This window comes from Strigops habroptila, chromosome 12 (assembly GCF_004027225.2).
Source record: "Strigops habroptila isolate Jane chromosome 12, bStrHab1.2.pri, whole genome shotgun sequence".
In the NCBI taxonomy this organism is placed as follows: domain Eukaryota; kingdom Metazoa; phylum Chordata; class Aves; order Psittaciformes; family Psittacidae; genus Strigops; species Strigops habroptila.
In genome coordinates this window covers 21,471,022-21,485,930 of record NC_044288.2, presented here as the reverse complement: position 1 = coordinate 21,485,930, position 14,909 = coordinate 21,471,022, and the positions used below count along the sequence as shown (strand labels likewise).

Sequence of the window (14,909 nt, the reverse complement as noted above, 5' to 3'; positions counted from 1 at the left end):
TCCAATCTTGATGTCTCGGATTAGCTTGCTTGTGTTGGTGACCAGCAGGTCCAGAAATGCATCTCCTCTGGTAGGACTGTGTCTTACCTGAACTAAGAAGTTATCCATCCTAAGGGGTACTTCAGATGAGCCCCTCAGGAAACCTCATGCAGGTTCTCCAGTGCAGAAAAGAGCATTTCCCTGTCTCATCCTGAAGTTATGCACTGCATCGGGCAACCAGACCCTCCAGCTGGAACAACCTGAGAAGCTGCAGTTTTACACCAGGAGGTGCTGGTTCCTTTTATCTCCAGAGGAGAGACATGCCAACTCTCTCAAATGTCTTTCACAACTCCATTTGTTACAGTTGTCACTATCGGAGGAGATGAGCATCCATAATCCCATGTCTCTTTGGATGTGGAGAACCCTGAGCAGAGTAGTTAGAAAGGGGAATCCCGCCACACACTGCTAGGCAGACCCCACTCAGAGAAAAGAAAGAGTGCCCCTATTTCAGTTCTTCAAGCCATTTAGGGCTTTCCTGCAAGAGAGCAATTTCTATTCACTGTTTCTCATGTCCCAGGAGAAGAAATTCCCATGCAGCCTCCTTGCTTGCAGGTGGCTTTCTCACCAGTAGCAAGTGGGAGCTGCCTGTGGGTTCCTCAGTTAACATGAGCTGGCTATGGAATAGGGATTTATGCCATAGAACACAACACAGGATGGCCTAAGCCTGTGCCTTCCAAGATCAACGGGACAGTGGATCTCTCAGTCCTTGATGTAAAATGGTCTTCTGGTCAGCATCAGTACACCAGCCTGTCCTCAGGAGTTACCTTTTTATCAGGGCCTTGTGGAAGGGAGACTGTAATCCTCTGCATTTCTCAAGAGCAAAGCCTCTTACTGGTTGCTGTTTTTGCTCACCAAATGCCCGTCTCCTGGAGCTCTCCCAGACTCTTACCAAAGGAACAGGGATGCTGTCTTTGCGACATCCATCTTCTGGAATTCCTACACCTTTAGTGTCACAAACACTTTGTGCTGGAAAGCCTCATAGTTCCCATCTGCAGCTGGAGCTGTCAGGAGAGTTGAGAACATCACTCTCCCTATATCCCTCTTTTGTAGGGGCCTTTGCACACACAGGTCCCCCAGGAGGCTGAGGGACAGCTTGCCCCAGTCTGGATATAACTGCCCCATCACACATGTGGTCAGTACTGAGGAGACCTGTAGAGGTCTGCCAGCAATTCCCTGCTCCCCACAACTTTCCTGAAGGCTCTGCTGGCGGCATCTCCCAACTCAAGAATTATACCCACTCAACATTACCTCAGCCAAAGGACAACATGGGAAAAACACTCCTGGTCCTTTGGAATCTGTGACAGAGCTTTCCCAGAAAGAACAGCTCTACAAAGATGACTGGATCCACACAAAGCATTCGGGTGTTCTCTTTATTTTGCTTGTACACACAAGAGTCTCCTGCGTTACAACAACACAGTTTATAACTGCAGAATGAGGGTTTCCAAGTATGCTGTGCCACACTGCCTTCATTCAAACAATCTGTTATTATACATGGGTGAGAGAGTACTTCTTAAGAGGAAGAGGCAAGAAAATGTTCAAATACAGTTCACAGAGTAGAAGAAAATAAAAAAAAATATAAAAGGAGAATGCAAATACTCTAAGAAAAACCACAAAAAATCATAACAGGACATCTTTTCATTCCCATCATGAAGACTCTGAATTTGGGAACAGTACTGACAAGACCAAATCCAATGTCTCTTTTCTGAGTTCATCTCAATTCTACCTTCAGAATTGGCAGCTAACCAATGTTCTTCCAGTCTGTCCACCCCAGGACAAGGAACATGTTCTCACAACTCTGTAGGGTTACAGTCTATTAGAAAACAATTCCACTGTGCCAAAAGTCGAGCATGCAGGGCAGAAAATTGGCCAAATAGGGAAGTCCTTGTGGAGCTCCAGAGGAGAAAGAAATTGTATGATTTGTGGAAGCAAGGTCAGGCTTTGCAGGAAGCTTGCAGAGCTGTGGTTCATATATGCAGGGAGAAGACACGAAAGGCCAAAACTCGATCAGACTTGAAACTGGCCAATGTTGTGTCATACAACAAGAATGGCTTTTTAAGTGTGTTCATAGCAAGAGGAGTTTGAAAGAAAACATTAGACTGGTACCTGTAGAAGAAGATCACACCCTGACTAACAGGGACAAAAAAGAGTTGGAGGTGTGCAATGCCTTTCTTTCCTTGCTTTTTAATTAAATTGTTAGTCCCTAGGACTGCCTGGTCCCCTGAGACAGAGGACCACAAGTGTGAGAACACTGAGTGACTCCATTTCTGGACCAGCTGTATCAGCTGTATGGACAAAAGTCCATGAAACCTGATGGGATTCAGCCCAAAGCATTGAAGGAGATGGCAGAAGTTACAGCAGGACCCTTCTCAATCACCTACCCAAGGTCTCAGGAGTCTGGGGAGGTCCCTGGTGACTGGTACCTAACCAATGTTCTTCCAGTCTGGAAGAAAGGCATGAGGAAAGACACAGGCAACTACAGACCTGTTGGTCTCACCACAGCTCCTGTAAAAATCATGGATAAGGTCATACTGGGTACTACTGAAAGGCATTTAAGGAACAATGAGGTCATCAGACATAGTCAACATGGGCTCCCCAGGGGAAAGTTCTGCTTACGATAAGGTCACTGTGAGATGACTGGGTTCGTAGCGAGCTGGGTAAAGAACTGGCTGAAGGGCAGGGCTTGAAAGGCTGCAGTATATGGGCTAAATTTGTCTGGTAACAGGCAGCAGTGGGGTTCCTCATGGTTCAACTCTAGGCCCAGGACTTTTCAATGTATTTATCAGTGATCTAGATGCAGGAGTTGAATGGATCATTAGCAACTCTTCTAATGATACTAAACTGGGAGGTGCAGTTGGCTCTCTTGAGGGTCAAGACGCCATGCAGAGGAATCTGGATAGATTGAGACATTGGGGAATCATTAATGGCAGGAAATCTAACAAGTTCATATAAAAAACCTCTGCCCCTGGGTATAAGTAAAAATCAGGCAAGGAGAGGCCCAAAAGAGGTGATTATCTCATCCATGACAGGGAACGGTTCAAAGCCGTGCCAGGGAAAGTTTAGACTAGACATTAGGAAGCATTTATTTCCTGACAGGGTTGTCAAACACTGGAACAGGCTTCCTAGAGAGGTGGTCGATGCCCCAAGCCTGACAGTGTTTACCAGACATTTATAAAATGCCCATAAAAACATATGTTAACTTTTGGTCAACCCTGAAGTGGTCAGTCAGTTGGACTAGATGATCAGTTTAGGCCCCTCACAACTCAAATACTACTACTCTGTTCTGTTTTGTTATGTTACATTCTATCCCAACACTGTTTGTGGTGCTGTATTTCAGAGGCAACCCCAAGGAAAGTAACTTCCCCTTACAGGCCAAAGGAAGATGTCATGCATTTTGCCGCTCTCCCCTAGAGAAAATCAGACAGCTGTACTTAAAGGATCAAAATCTTGCCTGCTGAGCTGGAATTGTGCACATCACCATATTTAGATGTGAGCAAGTCTCTGCTTCACTGGGCAGCACTGATGCAGCATGTACAGACACAAAAAACCTGTGTGGACATACATGGTAAAAGACCCTACCCATCTCAGGGATGGACAAAAAGGACCCAGAAAAGAAAGAGGCCTTTGTTCATAACACATTGCCACATGGTACTCACAATTTCCTTGCTTTCTTGATGTGGGACAAGGGCTACATGCATTTCAGTGAGGATGTGATGTCTGCCTATCCATGCCATTGTGTTACAGCACTGACTGTCAGCAATAGAGACGAGAATTTAGCTAGGGTTTCTGGAACTAACCCCACTCTTAAAGCATTTCAGAAATGGCTATTTCTGAATGCTGAAACATGCAATTTCGCAGTAAAGAAGCTCTGGTTTCTTTTGTTTGGTTGTTTTTTTGTAGGATTCGTCAGCCTTTCTTCAGACTTTGACTTGGTGGGAAAACAGTGATGCCAATTGGAAATGCAGATTAACTCTGAAGGTACCATTGCCACATGACCTAGTAGGGATCCTTTTGAGTCATGAGATGTGAAGATTCTGGCTGTGCCAACACCATGCTAGTTAAAGGAAGGACGATTGAACTGCTCTGCAGAGAGCAACCCATGGTTGTCTGGTGCCACATCCTCCATGGTGAGAGGAGCACATGGGAAATCTTGTTCATTGTTGGTGCCCTCACCTGTGGCATGCAGCTGTGGAGGAAGGCTGGGGAGGATGGGCTTCAGGAACTTGAACTCGCTGTTGCCCGAGCCCTTTGTGAGGCTGATCTCATAGCAATAGGCGTGGGGCAGGGTTCCTGCAGCAGCCGCATCAGCCAGGCTGCTCTGCAAGTTGCTGGCACCATAAAGCACGTGCCCATCCTTCAGCTCCTTTCTCTTGCACAGCTTGCGAGCGATGAAGGTTGCTGTGGACACAACGAAGAGGAGTGAGACAAAAACCAATGAAATTATTAAATAGGTTGTTAGAGAGCTGTTCTCATCCTCTGTGGCCAGGCTGCTTTGTGGTAGGCGCACATCCGAGAAGTCACTGAGCATGAGTGCGCTCAGCACCGCAGTGGCTGACAGTGGTGGTCGACCATTGTCTCGCACCAACACAACAAGCTTCTGCTTCACGGTGTCTCTCTCTGTCACCGGCCTCCTCAGTCGCACCTCCCCACTTTGGGCACCCACCGCAAACAGCCCGGGATCGGTGGCCCTCAGCAGGTGGTACGAGAGCCATGAGTTCTGCCCTGAGTCAGCATCAACAGCCACCACTTTGGTGATAAGGTAGCCTGCCTCAGCTGAAGTGGGCACCAACTCACTGGACGGAGGGCTGCTATCCTGCGAGGGGTACAGCACCAGTGGTGAGTTGTCATTTTCATCCACCACAGAAATGTGGACAGTGACGTTGACACTGAGGGGAGGTGACCCCGCATCGGAGGCTCTCACCAAGACCTTGATCTGCCTCACCTGCTCATAGTCCAGGGGCCGCAGCACAAACACATCTCCATTCTCAGAGTTCACAGAGATGCAGGGAGGCTGCTCTGTAGGGTGGGCTGGGACCAGGGAATAGGTCACCTTTGCATTGGGCCCCACGTCAACATCCGTAGCAGTTATGGTTCCAACAAGCACCGTGGGGACATTGTTCTCACGCACATACATGGTGTATGATGTCTGGTTGAACACAGGTGCATTGTCATTGACATCAGAGATGTCCACTGTGAAGGTCTGGGTTGTTGTGAGAGGAGGTGACCCCGCGTCTGCTGCTGTGACTGTGAGGATGTACCGTGCTGTCTCCTCCCGGTCCAGCGTACTCACAGTCACCAACTCAAAGTAATTCTTATATGCTGGCCGCAGGGAGAATGACAGCTGGTCCTCAAGGGCACAGGAGATCTTCCCATTGGCACCAGCATCCCGGTCTCTGACAGTAAATAGGGCAACCACTGTCCCAGGCAGTACGTTCTCGGGGAGGGGGCTGTTGAAGGAACTGACCACCAGCTCCGGTGCATTGTCATTCGCATCCACCACCTCCACCAACACTTTGCAGATTGCTGAAAGGCCCCCGCCATCTGTGGCCCTCACTCTAAGCTCATAATTTTCTGCTGCCTCAAAGTCCAGAGGCTTTGTGAGTTTAATTTCACCGCTTGTGGGGTCAATCACAAATGCTGAGTGGCTCTGGCCTCCTGCTTGGCTAAACTGATAGGAGATGTCCCCATTAGCTCCTGCATCTCGATCGGTTGCTATTACTCTGAGAACCACAGAGCCCTCTGGCACATTTTCCAAAACCTGTGCAATATATCGGTCTTGCACGAAGACAGGAGCGTTGTCATTTACATCTAGAACAACAATGTGGATTTGAATGGTCCCACTCCTGGGTGGAGAGCCCCCATCCACGGCAATGAGAGTGAAATCCACCTCTGCCTGCTCCTCTCTGTCGAGAGGCTTTTCCAAAACAAGTTCAACATATTGGTCGCTGTCCCTCGGTTTCCCAAAGTCAACACTAAAGAACTCATTTTCGGGAGAGATGCTGTAAGACTGGATACTGTTGCTTCCAATATCAAGGTCCAGAGCACCCTCCAGAGGGATACGTGAACCAGGGTCGCTCCTTTCCAGTATCTTAAGATTGACCCGCTCCTCCGGGAAAGCGGGCACGTGGTCATTGATGTCCTCCACGGCCACCTCGACCCGAAAGAACTGCACGGGGTTTGACAGCAGGAGCTCGAAGGGCAGCGTGCAGGTAGCGGACTGCCCGCACAGCTCCTCGCGGTCCAGCCTCTCGCCCACGACGAGGCGGCCGCTGGCGCGGTCTAAGCGAAAGTGCTGCCGGCCGTCCTCCGAGAGCAGGCGGGCGCCGCGAGCCGAGAGCTGCGCCGGGGACAGCCCCGCGTCCTCCGCCACGTTGGCTACCACGGAGCCGCTTTCGCCCTCCTCAGCTACGGAATAGCGGATGGGCTCAGCGCGAGCGTGCGTCAGGGAGAGGAAAGCACAGAGAGAGAGCACTTGCCTTGGGGTCGCCATGGCGGGGTGGCGGGCAGCCTCCGTGTCGGGGATCGTCCTCGCAGTCCTTCGCGGCAAGCAGGTCCCGGCAGCAGCTCGGCGGACGTGTGCGATCCCTCTCTCCGGCTCCGGCTGGCGTCCCAGAGTGCGGGCGCTGTGTCTCGGCAACAGATGACACGGGGCACCGTTCTCCTCCGCTTGCTGCCTTTCGGCGCGGTTGTCTGGCTGGCTTTGGCGGGGCTCTGCTCTGCTCTGCCCTGCGTGTGTTCGGCAGACCCAGGCTGGACTCAGCGCCCTCCCGTCTCACAGCCGCTCTGCATCGCCTTGGCCGGCAGCACCACCCTGCGGCCCGAGGCGGGACTGCGCCCGCCGCTGCCCGCTGTCCGCGCTGCCAGTTCGCTCCGGCACACGGACCCGTGAGCACAAGCGCTGCTGTCGGGAGCTCGCCCGCCTTTGGGCCCCGCGGCAGGACACGCGCACACCGCATCGGAGACGGAAAAGTGGGGCAGGAGCGCCGAGAGCTCCGCGGGGCCGCCGCTGCACCCCGAGCTCCCGGACAGCGCCGGCAGCTGCCCCGCGGCTTCGCACGCTGCCCAGAGTCCGCGGCTGGCGAGGTCCCGGAGGCGAGCCGTGCACAGCCTGGCCGCCCCAAAGCCGAGGTCGGACACGGAGGAGCGGAGCAGAGCTGGCGGGAGACAGCGGAGAAGCGTCCAGTGGGACGATGCCGAGGGTGGCGGTGCTTGCAGAGGCAGAGAACGTGCATGCACCCAGGCTAGTCTCTCTGACCGCTCCTGCCCGTCGCACTGCTTCCTAAAGGGCGCCTCCGAGGAGCTCTAGGGAAAGTTCAGCAGTGTGTGCAGTCCTTCCAGTGCAGAAAGTTGCCTTTCCCCATCTCATTGAGTAAAACTGTGACAAACTCTCTAGTTATGCACTGCTTCGGACACCTAGACTCTCCAGCTGGAACGACCTGAGAAATACCAGGTTTACACCAGGAGGTGCTGGTTTCTTGTGACCTCCAGAGGAGAGACACACCAACTCCCTCAGACGTCTTTCACAGCTCCGTTTGTTACAGCTGTCACTACTGGAGGAGATTAGCATCCTTAATCCTATGTCCATTTCGATGTGGACAATCCTGAGTAGAGCAGCTTCACATAGCACCCAAGCCACTTGCACTTCATGCCAGGCAGACCCTAGTCAGGGAAAAGAGAGAGTAGCCTCGTGACAGGTCTTCAGCCAGTTTAGAGCTTTCCTGCCAAAGGGCAGTTTCTATTGATTTCCACTGTCCCAGGAGAAGAAGTTCCTATGTGGACTCATTGCTCACAGGTGGCTTTCTCATCAGTAGCAAGTGGGAGTTGCCTGCAAGTTCCTTGTTTAGAAAAGAGCTGAATTTCTTCTTTCGGCAAAGGATTTGTGGAACACAACACAGCCAAGGCCTGTGCCTGAAAGGAGCTTGTAGTGAAGTGGCTGGATCTCTCCTCTTGCAAGCAAGAAGTGACAGAATGTGAGGAAATGGCCTCAGTTTGTGCCAGAAAGGTCATGTTAGATTGGACATGTTAGGAGATGTTTCTTCACCAAAAGAGTTTTCAAGCATTGGCAAAGGCTGCCCAGGCAGGCAGTTGAGTCACCATCCCTGGATATGACATTTTGGGACATGGCTTTGTGGTGGCCTTAGCAGTGTGAAGATAACTGTTGGACTCAATGGTCTCAAAGATCTTCTCCAACCCAAATGATTCTATGATTCTGCTCAGGTTCACTGGATAGTGGAGCCTTTACTCAGCACTTACCTTTTTATCAGGGCCTTGCAGAAGGTATGGCTGTGCTTTTCATAGAATCACGAAATCCTAGAATGGTTTGGCTTGGAAGGGACTTTAAAGATCCCATAAAAGTTCCAAACCCCTGCCATGGTCAGGGATACATTCCACTAGACTAGTTTGCTCAAAGCCCCATCCAACCTGGCAATGGGTGGGACATCAAGCCACTTCCCCATGCAACCTGTTCCAGTGCCTCACCAGCCACACAGGGAAGAACTTCTTCCTAATATCTCATCTATATCAATCCTCTTTCATTTTAAAGCTGTTACCACTTGTCCTATCAGTACAGGAGCTTGTACTCCTCCTTTAGGAAGGCTAATTTAAAGCCTCCTTCAGCCTCCTCCTCTCCAGGCTGAACAACCCCAACTCTCTCAGGGTTTCCTCATAGGAGCAATGTTCCAGCTATCTGATCATCTTCGTGGCCCCCCTCTGGACTTAATCCGACAGATCCATGTCCTTCTTATGCTGGCAGCCTAAAAGCTGGAAGCACACATTGCTGGGTCACATTTAGCTTCTCATCAACCAACACCACTTGTCACTTGGATATCGAGCTGTTAATTACAAATCTTTGAGTGCTAACATCCTTCCAATTTCATATCCAGCAAGTGATCCATCCATCAAATAAACATCTCTCCAGTGCAGGGAGAAGGATGTTGTTTAGAACAGTGTCAAATCTTTGCACAAGTCCAGGTAGATGACATCATTTGCTCTCCCCTTATCCAGCAGGGCCATAACCCCATTGTAGAAGGTCACCGAATTGTTCAGGGACATCAGTTAGGCCATGTCGGCAGTCGCAATCACATTCTAATATTCCATGACCCTTCACATACTTTCTGGGGGCATCTGCTCCATGATGTTTCTTGGCATTCAGGTGAGACTGAACGGCCTTTAGTTCCCTGGCTCTTCCTTTATGCCTTTGTAAAAATATGGGTTATGTTTCCTGTTTTCCAGCCACTGGGAACTTCACCCAACCACCAAGAATTCTGAAACATGATGGATAGTGGCTGACCACTTGCATCTCTTCAGGTCCTGTGAATTTCTGTACCTTTGTGTTCCTTTAGGTGATCTCAAACCTGATCTTCTTCTCTAGCACGTGGTTCATCAGTGTCAGTCCATGATACGCCCTTTGTGACTTGGGCATTGATGCTGGAGCACTTGCCAGTGAAGACTGAGACATTTCTGGAGAGAAGCCTCTCCCTGGTTGCTGGTTTTGCTCACCAAATACTCACCTCCTGGAGCGCTCCCAAACACTTTCAAAGGAACATGGATACCATCTTTGTGACATCCATCTTCTGAATCTCCTACACCTTTATTGTCACAAATGCTTTGTTCTGGAAAGCCTCACAGTTGTCATCTGCAGCTGGAGCTGTCAGGAGGGTTGGGAAGGTCACTCTCCCAACATTCATGTTTTGGAGAGGCCTTTCCATACCCAGTGCCTGTGGGACTGTAGGAGTCAGCTTGCCCCAATCTGGATATAAGTCTGCCCCGTCACAGCCAGGTGCTCACTACTGAGGAGACCCATAGAGGCCTGCCAGCAGTTCCCACAACTTTCCTGAAGGCTCTGATGGCAACATCTCCCAGCTCAAGAAATGGACCCACTCAACCTTACCTCAGCCAAGGGACAACATGGGAAAAACACTCCCAGCCCTTTGGAAACTGTGACAGAGCTTTCCCAGAAAGAACAGCCCTACAAAGAAGACTGGCTCCACACAAAGCATTTGGGTGTTGTCTTTACTTACTTTTACACACAAGGCTGCCCAAGTTAAAACAGCACAGTTTATAACTGCAGGACAACATAGCATGAGGGTTTCTGAATATGTCGTGCCACACTGCATTCATTCAAACAATCTGCTCAAATACAGTCTGCAGAGTAAAAGGAGAAAAGACAAAAACAGGAATGCAAATGCTCTAAGAGAAAAACACAAAAATCATAGCAGAATATCTTTCCAGTCCAATCAAGAAACCTCTGGATTCAGAAACAACAATGACAAGCCCAAACCCAATGTCCCTTTTCTGATTTCACCTCAATTCTACCTTCAGAAAAAGTCCCTTGAAGCAACTTGTGGAGTTTCCACACAATCCATCCCAGGACAAGGAATATCTTCTCACAACTCCGTATACTTATTATGAGACAATTCCACTTTGCCAAAAGTCGCGCATGTAGGGCAGAAAACCAGGTTAGCCAAAGAGGGAACCCTTGTGCTGCTCCAGAGGGAAAAGAAATTGTATGATCTCTGGAAGCAAGGTCAGGCTTCGCAGGAAGCTTGCAGTTCATATATGCAGAGAGAAGGCATGAAAGGCCAAAACATGATCAGAGTTGAAAATGGCAGGTGTTGTGGTGAACAACAGGAATGGCTTTTAAAAGTACGTTCATAGCAAGAGGAGGTCAAAAGAAAACATTAGACTGGTACTTGCAGAATATGGTCCCTCCCTGAGTAACAGGGACGAAGGAGAAAAGAAGCCATTCAGTGCTTTTCTTGCCTCTCTTCTTAACTAAATCATTAGCTTCCAGGGCTGCCCAATCCCCTGAGACAGAGGACAGTCCCCTGAGCTTCCTGGCTGGCAGCTAGCCAATGTTCTTCCAGTCTGCAAGAAGGGCATGAGGAAAGACACAGGCAAATACAGACCTGTTGCTCTCACCATAGCTGTTGGATAAAATATGGAGAAGATCATTCTGGGTATAAAGGTCACTTGCCTCCCTGATGAAGGGAAAGGGGTGGATGTAGTTTTTCTTGATTTTAGTCTAAATTGGGCAAGCAGAGGCTGGAGAGAAGCCCTGCAGAAAGGGAGCTGCTGGGGATGCTGGTGTGCAGCAGACTCAGTAGGAGCCAGCAGTGTGCCCTGGAAGCCAAGAGGGCAAACTGCATTCTGTGGGCATCAAACACAGCACAAAATTGAAGCAGCATGTAAGCGTCAGCTTCCTAAGGAGAGGAAATGGAGACGGAGGCACTGACCTATTCTCCCTCATGTCCGGTGATATTGCACATGGGAATGTTTCAAAGCCACGCGAGGGGATGTTTAGACATCATATTAGGAGGCATTTCTTTCCTGAAGGGGTGGTCAAGCACTGGAACAGGCTTCCTAGAGAGGTGGTCAATGTCCCAAGCCTGTGTTTAACAGGCATTTGTAAAATTACATTAAAAACATAATTTAACTTTTGGTTAGCCCTGAAGGGGTCAGGCAGTTGGACCCGATGACCATTGTAAGTCTCTTCAAATTAAATACTTCTATCCTAGTGTAGTCTAGTCTAGTCCAGTCTGGTCTGATCCGTTAGATTTTATTCCAACACCATTTGTGCTGCTGTATTTTCCGAGGAATCCCAAGAGGCAGACCACCCAAACAGCCATTATGGGCCTAGGGAAGACCTTGTGTGTTTTTCTGCTCTACCCTAGAGAAAATGAGAGTGCTGTACTCAAAGAGTGAAGACATATTTCTTCCTGCTTTGCTTGAATCTCAAAGATGGGAAGGGAGCAACTGCCTGCTTCGATGGGAAGCCCTTGTGCAGCATAGGCAGACACACAACCACTACACAGACAGACACGGTGTCCAGAAGGAAAAATGGACAGAGCCTCCAGTCTCAGATAGAGACATCCAGAACCCAGAGGAGAAAGAGCCCCATGCTCACGCCACCTTGTCACACAGTACCCACAATGTCCTTGATTTCCTGACCCATGAGGAGGGCTACGAGCATTTCTGCAAGGTTGAAGTTTGTTTGCCCAACCACGCCACTGCGTTACAGAAAAAAGTAATTGGTCCGTGGTCTTCCCAGCCACCAAGGGAGCCAAGAACTTAGCTGAGTCCTGAAAAAAAAAACCACTCTCAAAACATTTCAGAAATGCCTGTAAGAGAGTTGAAAAATACCATTTCCTGAATAAGAGAGCATTAGTCTGTTTTGTCGAGTTCTGTTAGTTTTTTTGTAGGAAAATTCAATATTTTTTCTCACTTTGTGGGAAAACAGTGATGCCAACTGTATATGCAGATTAACTCTGAAGGTACCATTGCCCACATGTCCTAGTAGGGAACCTTTTGGGTAATGAGACGTAAAGATTCTGGCTGTGCCAACACCATGCTAGTTAAAGGAAAGACTATTGAACTGCTCTGCAGAGAGCACCCCATGGTTGTCTGGTGCCACATCCTCCATGGTGAGAGGAGCACATGGGAAATCTTGTTCATTGTTGGTGCCCTCACCTGTGGCATGCAGCTGTGGAGGAAGGCTGGGGAGGATGGGCTTCAGGAACTTGAACTCGCTGTTGCCCGAGCCCTTTGTGAGGCTGATCTCATAGCAATAGGCGTGGGGCAGGGTTCCTGCAGCAGCCGCATCAGCCAGGTTGCTCTGCAAGTTGCTGGCGCCATAAAGCACGTGCCCATCCTTCAGCTCCTTTCTCTTGCATACCTTCCGAGCGATGAAGGCTGCTGTGGACACGAGGAAGAGGAGTGAGACAAAAACCAATGAAATTATTAAATAGGTTGTCAAGGAGGCACCTTCATCCTCCTCCATGGCCAGGCTGCTTTGTGGTAGGCGCACATCCGAGAAGTCACTGAGCATGAGTGCGCTCAGCACCGCAGTGGCTGACAGTGGAGGCTTACCATTGTCTCGCACCAACACAATGAGCTTCTGCTTCACGGTGTCTCTCTCTGTCACCGACCTCCTCAGTCGCACCTCCCCGCTTTGGGCATTCACCACAAACAGCCCAGGATCAGTGGCCCTCAGCAGGTGGTACGAGAGCCATGAGTTCTGCCCTGAGTCGGCATCAACAGCCACCACTTTGGTGATAAGGTAGCCCGCCTCAGCTGAAATGGGCACCAGCTCTCTGGATGAAGGGCTGCTATCCTGTGAGGGGTACAGCACCAGTGGCGAGTTGTCATTTTCATCCACCACAGAAATACGGATGGTGACATTGGCACTGAGAGGAGGTGAACCCGCATCGGAGGCGCTCACCAAGACCTCGATCTGCCTCACCTGCTCATAGTCCAGGGGCCGCAGCACAAACACATCTCCATTCTCAGAGTTCACAGAGATGCAGGAGCAGGGAGGCTGCTCTGTCGGGTGGGCTGGGACCAGGGAATAGGTCACTTTGGCATTGGGCCCCACGTCAGCATCCGTAGCAGTTATGGTTCCAACAAGCACTGTGGGGACATTGTTCTCACGCACATACATGGCGTACGATGGCTGGTTGAAGACAGGTGCATTGTCATTGACATCGGAGATGTCCACTGTGAAGGTCTGGGTCGTTGTGAGAGGAGGTGACCCTGCGTCTGCTGCTGTGACAGTGAGGATGTACTGTGCTGTCTCCTCCCGGTCCAGTGCACTCACAGTCACCAGCTCAAAGTAATTCTTATAGGCTGGGCGTAGGGAGAATGACAGCTGGTCCTCAAGGGCACAGGAGATCTTCCCATTAGCACCAGAATCCCGGTCTCTGACAGTAAAGAGGGCAACCACTGCCCCAGTCAACGTGTTCTCAGGGAGGGGGTTGCTAAAGGAACTGACCACCAGCTCTGGTGCATTGTCATTCACATCCACCACCTCCACCAACACTCTGCAAATTGATGAGAGGCCCCCACCATCTGTGGCCCGCACGCTGAGCTCGTGATTCTCTGCTGCCTCAAAGTCCAGAGGCTTTGTGAGTTTAATTTCACCGCTTGTGGGGTCAATCGCAAATGCTGAATGGCTCTGGCCTCCTGCATGGCTAAACTGATAGGAGATGTCTCCATTAACTCCTGCATCCTGATCAGTTGCTACTACTCTGAGAACCACAGAGCCCTTCGGGGCATTTTCCAAAACCTGCCCAACATACAGTTCCTGCGAGAAGATTGGAGCATTGTCATTTACATCTAGAATGAGAATGTGGATTTGAGTGGTCCCACTCCTGGGTGGAGAGCCCCCATCCACGGCAATGAGACTGAAATCCAGCTCTGCCTGCTCCTCTCTGTCGAGAGGTTTTCCCAAGACCAATTCTACATACTTCTTGTCCTTAATGTGACTCCCAAAGACGACACTAAAGTACTCGTTGTCGGGAGAGATGCTGTAAGTCTGAATGCTATTGCTGCCAACATCCAGGTCCAGAGCACCCTCCAGAGGGAAACGCGACCCCGGGTTGCTCGTTTCCGGGATTTTAATGGTGACCTGTTCCTCCGGGAAAGCGGGCGCGTGGTCATTGATGTCCTCCACGGCCACCTCGACCCGAAAGAACTGCACGGGGTTTGACAGCAGGAGCTCGAAGGGCAGCGTGCAGGTAGCGGACTGCCCGCACAGCTCCTCGCGGTCCAGCCTCTCGCCCACGACGAGGCGGCCGCTGGCGCGGTCTAAGCGAAAGTGCTGCCGGCCGTCCTCCGAGAGCAGGCGGGCGCCGCGAGCCGAGAGCTGCGCCGGGGACAGCCCCGCGTCCTCCGCCACGTTGGCTACCACGGAGCCGCTCTCGCCCTCCTCAGCTACGGAATAGCGGATGGGTTCAGCGCGAGCGTGCGTCAGGGAGAGGAAAGCACAGAGAGAGAGCACTTGCCTTGCGGTCGCCATGGCGGGGCGGCGAGCAGCCTCCGTGTCGGGGATCGTCCTCGTAGTCCTCCGTGGCAAGCGGTGCCCGGCAGAAGCGCGA

At 50.7% G+C, this 14,909-nt stretch overlaps 1 protein-coding gene across 1 annotated transcript; it reads right to left on the bottom strand.

Annotated features, from left to right (window-relative positions):
• Positions 1-1,395: 1,395 nt before the first annotated feature.
• Positions 1,396-14,909, bottom strand: LOC115615832. The gene is made up of 4 exons (XM_032920271.1): positions 12,387-14,909; positions 11,962-12,044; positions 6,867-7,190; positions 1,396-6,807 (listed from the first exon to the last, which is right to left on the bottom strand). Exons 1-4 carry the CDS (start codon positions 14,828-14,830, stop codon positions 4,091-4,093), a joined length of 5,568 nt encoding a protein of 1,855 aa, XP_032776162.1. The 5' UTR covers positions 14,831-14,909; the 3' UTR covers positions 1,396-4,090.